General features: G+C 35.4%; 1 protein-coding gene across 3 annotated transcripts in view; it reads right to left on the bottom strand.

Annotated features, from left to right (window-relative positions):
• Nucleotides 1-16,467, bottom strand: part of PTPN22 (protein tyrosine phosphatase non-receptor type 22) — a 58,896-nt gene that overhangs the window by 19,752 nt on the left and 22,677 nt on the right. For 2 of the 3 annotated variants that reach the window (XM_024988884.2, NM_001192503.2), the window contains exons 10-11: nucleotides 13,881-13,958; nucleotides 10,523-10,609 (exon numbers count right to left, since the gene is read on the bottom strand). In XM_024988884.2, the coding sequence (XP_024844652.1) occupies nucleotides 10,523-10,609; nucleotides 13,881-13,958 (165 nt within the window). The remainder of the gene's footprint in view (nucleotides 1-10,522; nucleotides 10,610-13,880; nucleotides 13,959-16,467) is intronic. The other variant, XM_024988885.2, reaches the window with a different exon arrangement.

The following is a 16,467-nucleotide window of genomic DNA, read 5'->3' as shown; positions in this document are numbered from 1 at the left end:
GAACTTGTTCACATACTGAGATCAAAAGGATCAAAATAAAAGATTAGTGTTATGGAGATTAAGAAGGACTTGCTTATAGCATCATCTTTCATATGTAAAAGTTTTAAAATGTTGTTTACTTAAAATACAACTTTATGCTCAAAAACATTGTACTTTCAGAAATTTCATCATCTCAGCTTTTTATGTTACATCCTCATGCCTGCTCCATCTTTTTCTTCCTTACTGTGCTCCAACTATACCAGTTTTCTTGCCATTCCTTAAGTATACCAAATTCATTTCCAATTCAAAGCTTTTACTATTCTTTCTGATTGAAATACCCTTGTTCAATACATTTTGCATGGTTGGTTCTTTCTAAAGTGATTATCCTCTACTTAAATGTCACCTATGTAAGGAAACCTTCCCTGACCACTCAACCTAAAATCACATTCCCACCCACCTGCACAAACGCTCTCAATCTTTATTTTCTTCATAGCAATTATCACATTACGAAATTTGTTATTGTGACTCATGGAATCCAAGCTACCAGCAATTGTAAAAAATATCCTGCCTTTGGAGCTGTTTAAATTTGTTTTCTAAAAAGTCAGCAGTGATAAGATTCCACTTGTAATGGGTTTAATTGTGACTCTCAAAAAGATATGTTGAAATCTAATCCCTGAAATCTGTGAATGTGATTTTATTTGGAAATAGGATTTTTGCAGATGTAATTTAAGATGAGATCATATTGGATTATAGTGGGCCCTAATACAATGACTTGTGTCCTTATAAGAAGAGAAAGCACAGGGAGAATATGGTGTGATGATGGAGACAGAGACTGGAGCAATGTATCTGCAAGCCAAAGAACACCAAGGATTTCTGGAAACACCAAAAAATAGGAATAGGCAAGGAAAATTCTTCCCCTAGAGCTCTGAGACCATGGCCTTGATGACACCTTGGTTTTAGACTTTGTGACTCCAGAATTGTGAATTTTAAGCCCTTCTTGGTTTACAGTACTTGTTACAGTAAGCCTAGTAAACTGATACAGAAAATTTAATACTCCACTTTTAATAATGAATAGAACAATCAGAAGATCAACAAAGAAATAGAGGACAGACATGGATAATCAAATTTTGGTTTTGTTGGTTTTCTCCATTGTTTTTTTATTGTAAACTGAAAAGAACTAACAAACGCTTATAGAACACTCTACCCAGCAACACAGACATTCTTCTCAAACATTTATGGAATGTTCTCTAGGACAGACCATATATTAGGCCACAAAACAAGCTTTAATAAATTTTTAAAAATAGAAGTCATACAAAGTATCTTTTTCAATTAGAATGGATTGAGACTAGAAATGAATAACAGGAAAATCTGGAAAATTCACACAGATGTATAAATTAAACTGTGTTAAACAACTAGCGGGTCAAAGGAGAAATCACAATAGAAATGAGAGAATACTTAGAAATAAATGAAAATACATCATACCAAAATATACGGGATACAGTGAAAGCAGTTCTCAGAGGTAAATTTACAACTGTAAATGTGTAAAAGAAAGATTTCAAATTAATTATTTAACTGTACATCTTAAGGAACTAGCATAAGAACAAGCTAAACCCAAAGCCAGCTGAAGTAAGGAAATATTAAAAGATTATAGCAGAGATAAATGAAATAGAGACTAAGAAAACAATGGAGAAAACCAACAAAACCAAAATTTGATCCTTTGAAAAGATCAGTAAAGATTCACAAACCTTTAACTAGATGGACAAAGGAAAAAAGAGAAGACTAAAATTGCTAAAATCTCAAATTACAGAAATAAAAGTGGGGACATTATGCCCAATTTCATAGAAATAAAAAATATACATAATAATAGGAACAATTGTATGCCAACAAATTGTATAACCTGGATTAAATGGACAAATTCCTGAAATACTTGATCAACCAACACTGACTCAGAAAGAAATGCAAAATCTGAATAGACCTACAACTGGTGAGTAGACTGAATCAGTAATCAAATATTTTCCCAACAAAGAAAAGTCCAGGATCAGACAGCTTCACTGGTGAATTCTACCAAGCGTTTAAGGAAGAATAAACACCTGCACAAACTCTTCCTAAGAACTGACTGACAGTGCCAAGTCGATCACCTATGAGAACAGTAAATCCCTGTTACCAAAAGTGGACAAAGATGCTACAAGCAAAAGACGAATATTCTTCATGAATATTGATGCAAAGTCCTCAATAAAATACTAGCAAACTGAATTCAGTGTAGGAAAAGAATTACACCCTTTGACCAACTGGGATTTATTTCCAGAGGGCAAGGAATCTTGTGTAACAATCTTCAACATAAGAAATCAATGTAACATATCATATTAAGAGAATTAAAGGGAAGAAATCCACATGATCATATCAATTGATGCAGAAAAATTTGACAAATTCTTGATAAAAATATTCTAATAACCTAGGAATTTAAGGGAACTTCCTCGATATGATAAAGGTTATATATGAAAAACCTACAGCTAATATCATACTCAATTGGTGAAAGATTACAAGCTTTCTCCCAAGATCAGGCATATGACAAGGATGCCAATTTTTACCACTTTTAGTCAACATAATACTGGAGGGTCTAGCCAGAGCAATTAGGCACAAAAAAAACAAAGGTATCAAAATGGAAAAGAAGTAAGTAAAGTTATCTTCATTCGCAGATGACATGATTTTATATGTGGAAGGATTCCACACACATACACACACACACACAATTGCAAGACCTAATAAACCAATTCAGCAAAGTTGCAGAATATGTAGTCAACACACAAAAACCAGTTGCATTACTATAAAATAACAATAAACAATCTGAAAAGAAAATTAGAAAAGCAATTAGCATCAAAAATATACATACTAAAGAATAAATTTAACCAAAGAAATGAAAGACTTATATGCTGAAAACTACAAAGCATTGCTGACAAAAAAAAGGGGAGACGTTCTATGTTCATGAAGTGGATGATATTATTGTTACAATATCATTACCCAAAGTAATCTACAGATTCAGTGCAATCCCTATCAAAACGATGCCTTTGCAGAAATAGAAAACCTCATCTTAAAATTCATGCAGAATCTCAAGGGACTCTGGCTAGCTAAAACAATCTTGAAAAAGAAGAGCAAAGGTGAAGGACTTAAACTTCCTGTTATCAAGAGGACTACAAACAGTAATACAATAAAGTTGTAATAAAACTATGTAATAAGTTTTACAATATGTAAAACTTACCAATAAAACAATATGGTACTGACATTGAACAGCCATACAGATTAATGGAATAAAACAGAGAGCCTAACAGTAAACTCACAGAAAGAGCAACTGATTGTTTAAAATATTTATTTGGCTATGTCAGGTCTTATTTGTGGCATGCAGGATCTTTGATGTTTGTTGAAGTATGTGGGATCTAGTTCCCTGACCAGGGATTGAACCTGGGTTCCCTGCATCAAGAATGTGGAGTCTTAGCCACTGGACCACCAGGGAAATCAATGAGCAATTGATTTTTGATGAGGTTGCCTAGAGCATTCAATGGAGAAGAGACAGCCTTTTCAACAAATGATGCTGGGAAACTGGGCATCTACATGCGAAAAAAATGTTGGATTCTTGCAGTATATACAAAGATTAACTCAGAATGGATCAAATACCTAAACATAAGAGCTAAAACTAAACCTCTTAGAAGAAAACAGAAAGCTTCACGGCATTGGGTCTGGCAATGATTTCATATATATGACACCAAAGGCACTATCAACAAAACAAAAAAAGAGACAAATTAGATTTTATGAAAATTAAAAACTTATATGCATCAAAGTGCAAAATCAACAGAGTGAAAGGGCAACACACATATATCTGATAAAGATTAACATCCAGAATATTTAGAGAACTTCTAAGACTCAAAAACAACCAACTCAAAAATGGAAAAAAGACACAAAAACAGACATATGGACAATGGAAAAGAATAGAGAGCCCAGAAGTAAACCCACACACCTACAGTCAATTAATTTTCAACAGAAGAGGCAAGAATATACAATGGAGAAAAACAGTCTCTTCAGCAAGCTGTGGTGGAGAAGTTGGACAGCTGAATGTAAAACAATGAAATTAGACCACACCCTCATATCATACACAAAAATTAACTCAAAATGGCTTGAAGACTTAAATATAAGATATGACACCATAAAAATCCTAGAAGAGAATTCTCTAACATAAATTGTACCAATGTTTTCTTAGGTCAATCTCCCAAGGCAACAGAATAAAAGCTAATATAAACAAACGGAACCCAATCAAACTAACAAGCTTTTGCACAGCAAAGGAAACCATAAACAAACAAAAAGACAACCTAGGAACTAGGAAAAATATTTGCAAATAATATAACCAACAAGAGATTAATTTCCAGAATACACAGCTCATACAACTCAATGACAAAAAAACAAACAATCCAATCGAAAAAAGGGCAGAAGACCTAAATAGATATTTCTCCAAAGATACACAGGTGGCCAAAACACATATGAAAATATGCTCATCATTGCTAATTATTAGAGAAATGCAAATCAAAACTATGAGGTACTACCTCACACCAGTCTGAATGACCATCATTAATTCTACAATTACTGGATAGGGTAGGGAGAAAAGGGAGCCCTCTTACGCTGTTGATGGGAATGTAAATTGGTACAGTCACAATGGAAAACAGTTTGGAGGATCCTCAAAAAACTGAAGTCATAAAATACAGCAATCCCACTCCTAGGCATATATCCAGACAAAACTATAATTAAAAAACATTATTTTTTTTAAAAAGAAACTTGTTTTCAACAAAGAAGGAAGAAAAGATGCATGCACCCTTATGTTCATAGCAGCACAATTTATAATAGCTAAGATATGGAAGCTATTTAAATGTCCATCAACAGATGAATAAACAAGATGTGATATATATATATACATATATATTTATATTTTAATACGTGTGTGTGTGTATATATATATGTTAGTTGTTTAGTCATTAAGTTGTGTTCAACTCTTTGCAACCCCATAGACTAGAGTCTGCCAGGCTCCTCTGTCGCGATCCCTGGGTCAGGAAGATCCCCTGGAGAAGGAAATGGAAACCCACTCCAGTATTCTTGCCTGGGAAATCCCGTGGACATAGGAGCCTGGGGGGCTACAGTCCATGGGGTCACAAAAGAACTGGACACAACTTAGTGACTAAACAACAACAATAACAATTTTTTATTGTATGCATTTAGGTGCTATAAACTTTGCTCTGGAGCTGTGGGTGACAAATCTCAATATGTGGTATTTTTGTATTTTTATTCAGTTCAATGTGGTTTTCAGAAATTTCTCTTTAAACTTCCTTTTTTGAGTCAATGGATTTTTTCGAAGAGTCTTATGTGGTTTCCAAGTACTTGGTTCTTGTTATTTTTCTGTTATCAACTTTGATTTTCATTCCATAGAACTCAGAGAATATATTCTATATGATATCAATTCTTTATATTTTTGAGATTGTTTAACGGCCCAGGATGTGATCCACCTTGGTATATGTTCAATCAGGACTTGAAAAGAATGTATATTCTTGTGTTATTAGGTGGAGACTCCTATAAATATCAATTTGATCCTGTTGGTGGTGGTGGTGTTAAGTTTTCACATATTCTTGCACAGTTCCTGCTGAGTTCTATAAATTTTGAGAGAGGGGTATTGAAGTCTCCAAATATAACTGTGGATTTTTCTATTGCTCCTTTTAATCCTATCAGTTTTTGCTTCACCTATCTTGCAGGTCTGGTCCATACACACTTAGGATTGTTAAATACATCTTACTGGTGGATTGACCCTTTTATCATTATACAATATCCCTCCCTTTCTGTGGGAGAATAACTCTTTATTCTGAGGTCTCTCTGTTATTAATATGGTTACTCCTGCTTTCCCTTTATTCATGTTTACACAATATATATTTTTCTAATCCTTTATTTTAAACCAACTTAAATATTTGAAACGTATTTCTTACAAACAGCATATAGTTGGGTCATGTTTTCAATACATGCTGCCAATCTGTCTATTAATTGGTATATTTGTACTACTTACTTTCAGTGTAATTATTAATGTGGTAGAGCTTAAGTCTCCAACTTTACCTGTTGTTTTCTGTTTGTTCTTCATTTCTCATTTCTTTTTCCTGCCTTTTTCTCTTTCCTGCATATTTAGAATTTCATTTTGATTTACCTATAATGTTTTTTAAAATATATCTTTGTACAGTTTTTGTAGGAGTGGCTCTAGTAATTACACCATATATTCATGACTTATCAAAGTCTGTAAGTGTTCAGTTCAGTCAGTTCAGTTCAGTCGCTCAGTCGTGTCCGACTCTTTGCGACCCCATGAATCACAGCACGCCAGGCCTCCCTGTCCATCACCAACCCCCGGAGTTCACCCAGATTCACATCCATCGAGTCAGTGATGCCTTCCAGCCATCTCATCCTCTGCCGTCCCCTTCTCCTCCTGCCCCCAATCCCTCCCAGCATCAGAGTCTTTTCCAATTAGTCAACTCTTTGCATGAGGTGGCCAAAGTACTGGCGTTTCAGCTTTAGCATCATTCCTTCCAAAGAAATCCCAGGGCTGATCTTCAGAATGGACTGGTTGGATCTCCTTGCAGTCCAAGGGACTCTCAAGAGTCTTCTCCAACACCACAGTTCAAAAGCATCAAGTATTACTGTTTTACTAATTCAATACAGAAGCCTTACCTCCCTTTACGTGTATAACCCTTCCTTTTTCATAATGCAGTTGCCTTACATATTTCTTCTAATACATTTAGAACCATATCAATGTTATAATTTTCACTTCAATCATTAAATAATTTAGAAAAATCAAGAGAAAAAGGAAAACCTATTATATTTACCCATGTTGCTTACCATATTATTTTTTCCTTTCCTTTCTATTTAGAAAAATTGCTTTGCCATTTTCTTAGGGTAGGTCTATCTATTGGCAACAAATCCCCTTAGTTTTTCTTCACCTGAGAGTGTCTTGATTTCGCCTTCATTCTTGAAGGATATTTTTTACTGGATGTAGAAATCTGTTGACAAGCTTTTTTCCTTCAGCACTTGTAAAATACTGTGCCACTTCCTTCTGGCCCCCATGTTTTCTGATGACATATTAATTTTCATTCTAATTATTTCGGCCCTTCAGTTAATATCATTTTTCTTTGGCTGCTTCCTAGAATTTTTTTATTTAGTTTTCTGAAGTTTACTTATGATGAGAATTTCAGTACTTTTTTAGACTTGCCTTTTTTCTCCTTTCCTCCTTGGACATCAATGACATTAATGCTAGGGGTTTTGTTATTGTCACTTAGTTTCCTAAAGCTCTATATTTTATTTTTATTTTATTTTTTAGTCTATTTTATTTCTATTGCTTAAATTGGGCAGTTTCTGTTGTTTTGTCTTTCAATTCATTAATTCTTTCCTTGTGTCCTGTACTCTGCTCTTAAATCCATTCTACTGAGCTGTTTTGTTTCCATTACCGTTATTTTTCAAATGTAAAATTCTTTTTCGGTTCTTCTTTATATCTTCTCTTTCTTTGCAAGGTCTTTATATTACTTTGCTGAGACTTTTTATTTTTTCATTTGTTTTAACATGCCTGTAATTGCTCACTGAAGCATTTTAATCATGGCTGCTTTAGAATCTTTGTCAGATAATCCTTACATCTCTGTCATCTTAGTGTTGTCATCTGTTGATTGTCTTTTACTCATTTGGTTTGAGATCCTCCTGGTGCTTGGTATGACAAATGATTTTTCACATGAAATCTAGATGTTTTTGTATTGTTATATTATTCTCTTTTAACTGGGGTAGCTTTTAAAAACCCATTCTGACAGGGGAAAGAAGAAGGGTGGGGGTGCTACCTCATTACTGCCTTGCCATTGCCAAGTGGATTCAGTCCACACCAGTTTTCTCACAGTCTCTGTTAACACCTGAAGGGAGACACCATGGGAGAGGCTCTCCAGGTGGTCTCTATTGACACCATGGTCTGGGTGGTCTCATTACTGCTGGATAATGTTGAAAGTCCTGACTCTCCACTAGGCCTCTTCTGACACTCCATCAGTGGAGAGACGCTGGGGTACCAGGTTACTGCCAGGTAGAAACTCAGGCTCCCCACCTGGTTTCCATTGACACTGCAGGAAAACCTCATTTCAGGCCAGTGGAAATAAAACTCCTAGCTCTTTACTTGACTTTTTCTTGTTTTAAATGATTGTATATTTTTCTTTATTAGATTGATCACAAGAATGACACATAACACTGTCCTTCTGATAGAGTATTTATAGCTGACCTGTTGTCCTTCTCTGTATTACCATTTTTGTGAGGATGGAAATCTAGGCTCTCCACTTCTTTGTTGGCATAGGTGGGGTTGGGGGCCATTTTTTTCTTTGGTGTTGACTGAAGTAAAATACTTAGTATCTTAAAGTTTTCTGGTTTGCTGGACTGCCCCTTTCCTGGTTCTTTGACTGGAGAGAGCAGGATTTTGTTGGTTTATTGTTGTCTGTCCAATTTGTTGGTTTCTTCAGTTCCAAATCTGTGATATATGAAGAAAAAGAAAACTCAAGGAACTCACCTTCATGTCATTCCTTGGGTCCCAGTGTTCCTAGATGGTCTGTCTTCTCTCCATCTTTCAGAGTCTTCTTATATTTATTTTATATGTATGTTGTCCAGGGTTTCTAGTTGTATTTAGTGGAAAGAATAGGGGAAAGTATATCTACTTGATATTCCCAGAAACAGAAGTCCTCCTTGGCTGAGGTTAATCAGTTCCTTCTGTGGGAGGTTGAACCATGTTCCTATGTTCCTATGTTCCTATTTATTGACTAAGGGCACACTCCAAACAACTCAACTGTCTGGAGCCATGGGCTATATCTAAGTACTGACATTTCCTAGAACCTAAAGTATTAAACCACATACTCCACCAGCATGTTAGGAGAATATTCTTTGTTCAAGAAGGTTTTATTTGAAAAGCAAGGATATGACTGTATCATCATGTCAAAGGAGAAAATCCATGTGATCATTCTATAAATGCAAAGATATGCAGTTGATAGACTTCAACGTTCTTTCTGAAAAAATTCTTAATAAAATAGAAGTCAATTAATACTTCCTTTAAACAATTAAAAGATATATCTCAGACTTCCCTGGTGGTCCAGAAGAATTTGCCTGCCAATGCAGGAAACACAGGTTCAATCCCTGGTCTGGAAAAATCTCACATGCCATGGGGCAACTGAGCCCTTGCGCCACAGCTACTGAGCCCATACTCTAAACCCCGCAAGCTGCAACTATGAAGCCCATGCACCTAGAGCCCATGCTCTGCAACAAGAGAAGCCACCACAATGAGGAGCTTGCACACAGCAACGGAGAGTAGCCCCCACTTGCCACAGCTAGAGAAAGCCCTCCCACAGCAGTGAAGACCCAGCACAGCCAAAAAAGATAATAAAATAAACAAATAAAATAACTCCAATCAAATCAACATCACAGTTAGTAGTAAAACATAAGAATCTCTTCCACTAAAATTAGGTCATGCAATCACTTCTGTTATTTAAACTTGTTTTGGGACTACGAGCCAACGAAGTAGGCATGAACAGGATGTAAGTAACAATGTCTGGCAACTATATTCTTGTTTTCATCTCCTTCTCCTACACTTTTTCTTCAGAGCTGACATTCACTATAGGATTGCATAGTTCATTCTCTAGCCTCAAGAGTTTTTTTTTATTTTTTCTTTTTCACTCCAAATGCTTCATCATTCAAGTGATAGGAGTTGTGAGAGTCACATCTTATATACTTTGTATTCTTAATACTGTGAAAACAGTAGGTACTCAGTGAATATTTTCAGATGCATAATACAAAATGTGGTGTCAAAATTTTAATTAATTTGTATATATTACATACACCCTGGAAGGTCAGTCAATAATTTAGTCTTATTAAGGTTTGTTCAGAATCTAATACTTTGTGATTCCAAATATTTGACATCAATTTTTGTGATGAGCTCAAAATAACGTATTTAGAATGCTCAATATTTTTCAATTAGAATTTGGTCAAATCATAATTGTTTTCATACCCAACATTTTCAGCTAAGAATCCTTTGGATATTCTAAAATATTTTCAAAATTTGATGATACATATGCCATCAAAATGAAGCTTGAGTAACCTGAAAAATCATGTAAAGTATTCAACTACAATTTCACTTTATAATTGTCACTCTAACTTCTAACTTGCTGCATGACTGTCTAAAACATGAAAACAGAATATATGCTTGCCCTTTCACCCACTCCTATGGTTTCTAAATTGAGCTTAAAATGGTATGCAAAAGGTTAACCAAGACATTAATTTTCTAAGTTAAAGTACTTCAATTAAATTGTCCTTCTTCACAGGAGATTTATAGTGCAGCCGCATGCACATCTGACACTCCAGTTTAGTTGTGATGATAAATTATAAGTCGCCCTGCAACTAATCTGAGATCCTTTGACCAAAATCAACACGAAAACATTTTTTTTTACAAAACATAAAATTTAAAATGTACCTCTGTTCCAGAGTGTTTATCCCCGATAATATCCATCTGTCTCGTAAATAGTTCTAATACAGCGTTGTAGACCAGTTCATACTGTTGCTGAAGAGCATCGCAAACCGGAACAAATGAAAATAAACAAATCTTGGTGAACTAACAGAATCTCAGGAGTATGAACACCAATCAAATCCTAGTATAGCAAACCTGAAACATTAGTTTAATGATAGTGCCTTATGTCTGTGCAGCCCATGTCAGGTTTCAAAACATTTTTAGGATGCTAGAAACAGCTAAATATTTGATCTACCTCTAGCTAATATACAAGGACCTTGCAGCATGCTTTTTATATTCTAACCCCACTTTCTTATTTCTCTTTCCTTCCACCATCCTCTCTCACAAAAGTTTGCTCACACTTTAAAATTTTCATTCCAGGGACTTCCCTGGAGGTCCAGTGTTTAAGACTCTGCTCTTCCACTGCAAGGGGCACAGGTTTGATCCCTGGTGGGGAAACTAAAATTCTGCACACCACATGGCCAAAAAAAAATTGTTTTTTATTTCATTCCAGATGCATTTTTTCGGGGGTAATTCATCTCTTCTGGGAAAAGGTAGATTAATGTTGTTGATGGCTAACAGATAGCTTCAATATGACTCTCACAGTTGATCTGTAAAGTAGCTAGGTTGTTAACCCTGTTAATGATTTTTCTGAGATCATTCAGAAGTAATTTCAATGTCTTGGGTTAGTACCTGAACCTTTGACTCTTAGTTTAGTGCATTTGGATCAAGCTGCTGAAATTCTGTCTTAGCAAAGGATACCAAAGAAAAGAAGACCACTAAATAGAGTTTGGAAATTTGTGGTTATAAAGGAATTCCACTGCAGAGAAATGAGACCGCTATAATTACAGGTTTATGGGTTTTTACTACCTTGTTTTTGCCTCTGTACCTGCTCAAGCACTTGATTTTTGGATCTATTTTTCATCTAAATAGGCCTATTCAGGTTTTTCAATGACACTTCACACAATCGTATACAAACAAAATATAACTTTTGCCAAAAATAATTGTAGCAGGAGAATAGTGCAGAGTCTGTATCATCCAACATAGCCATTGTCCCACTCTTCAATTTTTTCTAAAGAAGACAGGAAAATCAGACAGGAAGCACTCATCTGGTTACAGTGCTGTTTCCTGGTTAGAGCAGTATCAGAAAAAGCAGCTACAGCAGATAAGTTATTTGTCCAAATAGTTGTTGATAATGCCAAAATGTGAAAGCTCACTTAAAACTATGTTAGCTGTCTTCCAACTCTTACATGGACTTTTTCTGAAATGATGTATGGCTTTATTTATTGATTCAGTAATACAGTTTAATGTTATACAATTAGGTTGCATACTTCCTGGAATCTTTATACATCTACATGGATTGGCCTTAAGTCTGACAGCCTTAACCAGCCAATGCTTTCATTTCACATAAACATTTCATTTCACATAAAATAAAGGTTGAATATAGAAAACACCTACAGTCATACACATGAAAAAGAATTCTCTTTTTCCACTAACTATTAGTGGAAAACCTGTGTGGGCCAAACAGAAGGTTTATATTATAATAGCTCTTAATTTTTTCCCTTTGATTTAGAACTTTTACATAAAAACATCTAAAGCGCCATTGTCATTGTTTTACTTCTAAACCTGTGTTCAAGTTCATTTGTAAGTGCTTTAAACACTGCTGCTGCTGCTAAGTCGATTCAGTTGTGTCCAACTCTGTGCGACCCCATAGATGGTAGCCCACCAGGCTCCCCCGTCCCTGGGATTCTCCAGGCAAGAACACTGGAGTGGGTTGCCATTTCCTTCTCCAATGCAGGAAAGTGAAAAGTGAAAGTGAAGTCACTCAGTCGTGTCCGACTCTTTGCGACCCCATGGACTGCAGCCTACCAGGCTCCTCCATCCATGGGATTTTCCAGGCAAGAGTACTGGAGTGGGTTGCCATTGCCTTCTCCAGCTTTAAACACTAGGGTCTTACTATTTTAGCAATAAGAAATAGTTCTAACAAACTATGCAAAATGTGCTGTGTGCTTAGGTTCTACAGTCGTGTCCAACTCTTTGTGACCCTATGGACTGTAGACCACCAGGCTCCTCTGTCCATGGGATTTTCCCGGCAAGTATACTGGAGTGGTTTGCCACTCTCTCCTCCAGGGGATCTTCCCAACCCAGGGATGGAATCTATGTCTCCTGCGTCTCTCGCTTTGTACACAGATTGTTTATCCCTGAGTCATCAGAGATACCCGTGAAAAAAGTCTCTTTCCTAAAAAAAACCAATGACTGTTTGATGAAAGAATGAATGGGTGAATGCTTAACTCTATCTTAAAGATGGAGGCCATTTAGAAATATAGGTAAAATTATTAGTGTTGAAATATGGATACAATATGGGTGTTGGGCTTCCCTGGTGGCTCAGATGGTAAAGAAGCTGCCTACAATACAGAAGACCCAGGTTCAATCCTTGGGTTGGGAAGATCCTCTGGAGAAGGGAATGGCCACCCATTCCATTATTCTTGCCTGGAGAATTCCATGGATAGAGAAGCCTGTCAGGAGAATTCCATTGTTAGAGAAGTCCATGGGGTCGCAAAGAGTCAGACACATGTGGGTGCTGAAATATTATAGAATGTGAGAGATTTGGGCTGGGAATGTTTCACCTAAGAGGTAGAATGTGAGCTGGAGAAGAGAGAACAGGTGGAAAGCATTTCTTATGGAATGAATAGGTATGAGCACTCTGGGGTAGGTTAATCATATACTATGATACACATATAATCATATATATATATATATAAGATTGTTGTAATTGTGGAGTTTTAAATTTTTTTTTAAATATGCATACAATAAGGACCAGGAAAAAACTATAGAAAAATAGTAACAGTGACTCTCTCTAGGTGACAGGATTATGGATGATTTTTAAACTTTTTATTATTTTCTAAAATGAAGAAAATAATATAATTCTCCAGATTCTGTTACCACCTCCTGAAGAAGAAATTACAAATCTCTAATTTTGTATGGTTTCAGAAATGAATTACCACCACAAAATTTCAGGTTAACCTGACCCAGCTATTTCTTTCCAATAGGTCAAATAGTTTGTAGATTTTTTAAAATATCCTTTGTAAGAAATATTGCTTTCTTAATATTTTCTGAACAGACAATAAAATATAAGGAATGAAAGGAATTTGGTTCAGGGCAAGGGATACAGGAAAAATATTGGGATATTTAGAGTTAGAGGAAGTGGAAATGGACCAAAACCCTCGATAGTAAAGCAGTCAGCTATTTTTGGATGCCTTGCTGTTACCAAATAAAGAGATGGAACCAGACTCAGACATGTTATATTATTCACCATAGTCCATACCTGAGTTTGAACTAATGAAGGCCTCTGTGTTCGCATTTCCTGGATCAAACTAAAAACACTGAAGTTCTCAGGAATTATCTATCAAATAAAAGGAAAAAATATCTTACTCTTTTGTTCCTATCTAGAAAAAAAGAATGCACTTTTAAAACTAACGAGGCTTTTCATCACTTGCACCATTACTTAGAGCCTATGAAATACTGAAGAAACTCTTCAGAATGATATCACATTGGGTGATCAAATGTCTGAAGTTAAAAATATAATGAGGGAACACCCCACTCACACCAATGGACAGATCATCAAAACAGAAAATTAATAAGGAAACACAAGTTTTAAATGATACATTAGATGAGATGAATCTCATTGATATCTTCAGGACATTCCATCCAAATGTAGAAGAATACACCTTCTCAAGTGCACATGGAACATTCTCCAGGATAGACCACATCTTGGGTCACAAATCAAACCTCAGTAAATTAAAGAAAATTGAAATCATATCAGGCATCTTCTCTGACCACAACACTACGAGCGAAGATATCAATTACAAGAAAAAAAAAAACTGTAAGAAACACAAACACGTGGAAATTAAACAACACATTTCTAAATAACCAAGAGGTTACTGAAGAAATCAAAAAGGAAATAAAAAAGTTTCTAGAAACAAATGACAATGAAAACATGACAACTTAAAACCTACAGGATACAGTGAAAGCAGTTCTAAGAGGGAAGTTTATAGCAATACAATTGTCCCTCAAGAAACAAGAAAAACATCGAATAGACAACCTAACTTTACACCTAAAACAACTGGAAAAAGAAGAACAAAAAACCCCCGAAAATTAGCAGAAGAAGGAAATCATAAAGATCTGAGCAGAAATAAATTAAAAAGAAATGAAAGAAACAATAGTAAAGGTTAATAAAACTAAAAGCTGGTTCTTTGAGAAGATAAACAAAATTGACCAGCCTTTAGCCAGACTCATCAACAAAATTAGAAATGAAAAAGGAGAAGTTACAACAGACAATGCAGAACTACAAAGATTATAAGAGACTATTATGAACAACTATGTGGCAATAAAATGGATAACTTGGAAGAAATGGACAGATTCTCAGAAAAGTTCAATCTTACAAGACTGAACCAGGAAGAAATAGAAATTATTAACAACCCAATTACAAGCACTGAAATCGAAGCTGTGATCAAAAATCTCCCAAAAAACAAAAGCCCAGGACCAGATGACTTCATGGGAGAATTCTATCAAATATTTAGAGAAGAGCTAATGCCTATCCTTCTAAAACTCTTTAAAAAATTGCCAAGGAAGGGACACTTCCAAACTCATTCTATGAGGCCACTATCACCCTGATACCAAAACCAGACAAAGACAGCACAAAAAAAGAAAACTATAGGCCAATATCACTGATGAACATAGATCCAAAATCCTCAACAAAATTTTAGCAAATAGAATTCAGCAACAGATCTAAAAGCTCATACACCATGATCAAGTTGGGGTTATTCCAGGAATGCAAGGATTCTTCAATATACACAAATCAATCAATGTGATAAACTATATTAACAAATTGAAAGATAAAAACCATATTATAATCTCAATAGATACAGAAAAAGCCTTTGACAAAATTCAGCACCCATTTATGATTAAAACTCTTCAAAAAATGGGTATAAAAGGAAACTACCTCAACATAGTAAAGGCCATATATGATAAGCCTACAGCAAACATTGTTTTCAATGGTGAAAAACTGAAAGCATTCCCCCTAAGATCAGGAACAAGACAAGGGTGTCCACTTTCTCCACTATTATTCAACATATTTCTGGAAGTCCTAGCTAGAGCAATCAGAGAAGAAAAAGAAATAAAAGAAATCCAGATCAGAAAAGAAGAAGTAAAGCTCTCCCTGTTTTCAGATGACATGATATTGTACATAGAAAACCCTAAAGATAATATCAGAAAATTCCTAGAGCTAATCGGTGAATTTAGCAAAGTTGCAGGATATAAAATCAATACACAGAAATCACTTGCATTTCTATATACTAAAAATGAAAAATCAGAAAGAGAAATTAAGGAATCAATCCCATTCACCACTGCAACAAAAAGAATTAAATATCTAGGAATAAACTTACCTAAGGAGACAAAAGAACTGTACACAGAAAATTGTAAGACACTAATGAGAGAAATCAAAGATGACATAAACAGATGAAGAGGTATTCCATGTTCCTGGGTAGGAAGAATCAATATTGTGAAAATGACTATACTACCAAATGCAATCTACAGATTCAATGTGACCCCTATCAAATTACCAATGGCTTTTTTCACAGAATTAGAACAAAACCTTTCACAATTCATATGGAAACACAAAAGACCCCGAATAGCCAAAGCAGTCTTGAGAAAGAAAAATGGAGCCAGAAGAATCAACCTTCCTGCCTTCAGATTATACTACAAAGCTACGGTCATCAACACACTATGGTACTGGCACAAAAACAGAAATATAGACCAATGGAACAAGATAGAAAGCCCAGAAATAAACCCATGCACCTATGGTACCTTATTTTTGACAAAGGAGGCAAGAATATACAATGGGGCAAAGACAG

The sequence above is a fragment of the Bos taurus genome, chromosome 3 (genome assembly GCF_002263795.3).
Source record: "Bos taurus isolate L1 Dominette 01449 registration number 42190680 breed Hereford chromosome 3, ARS-UCD2.0, whole genome shotgun sequence".
In the NCBI taxonomy this organism is placed as follows: domain Eukaryota; kingdom Metazoa; phylum Chordata; class Mammalia; order Artiodactyla; family Bovidae; genus Bos; species Bos taurus.
Note: the sequence above shows the minus strand (reverse complement) of the source record. Positions and strands in the feature narration are given on the sequence as shown.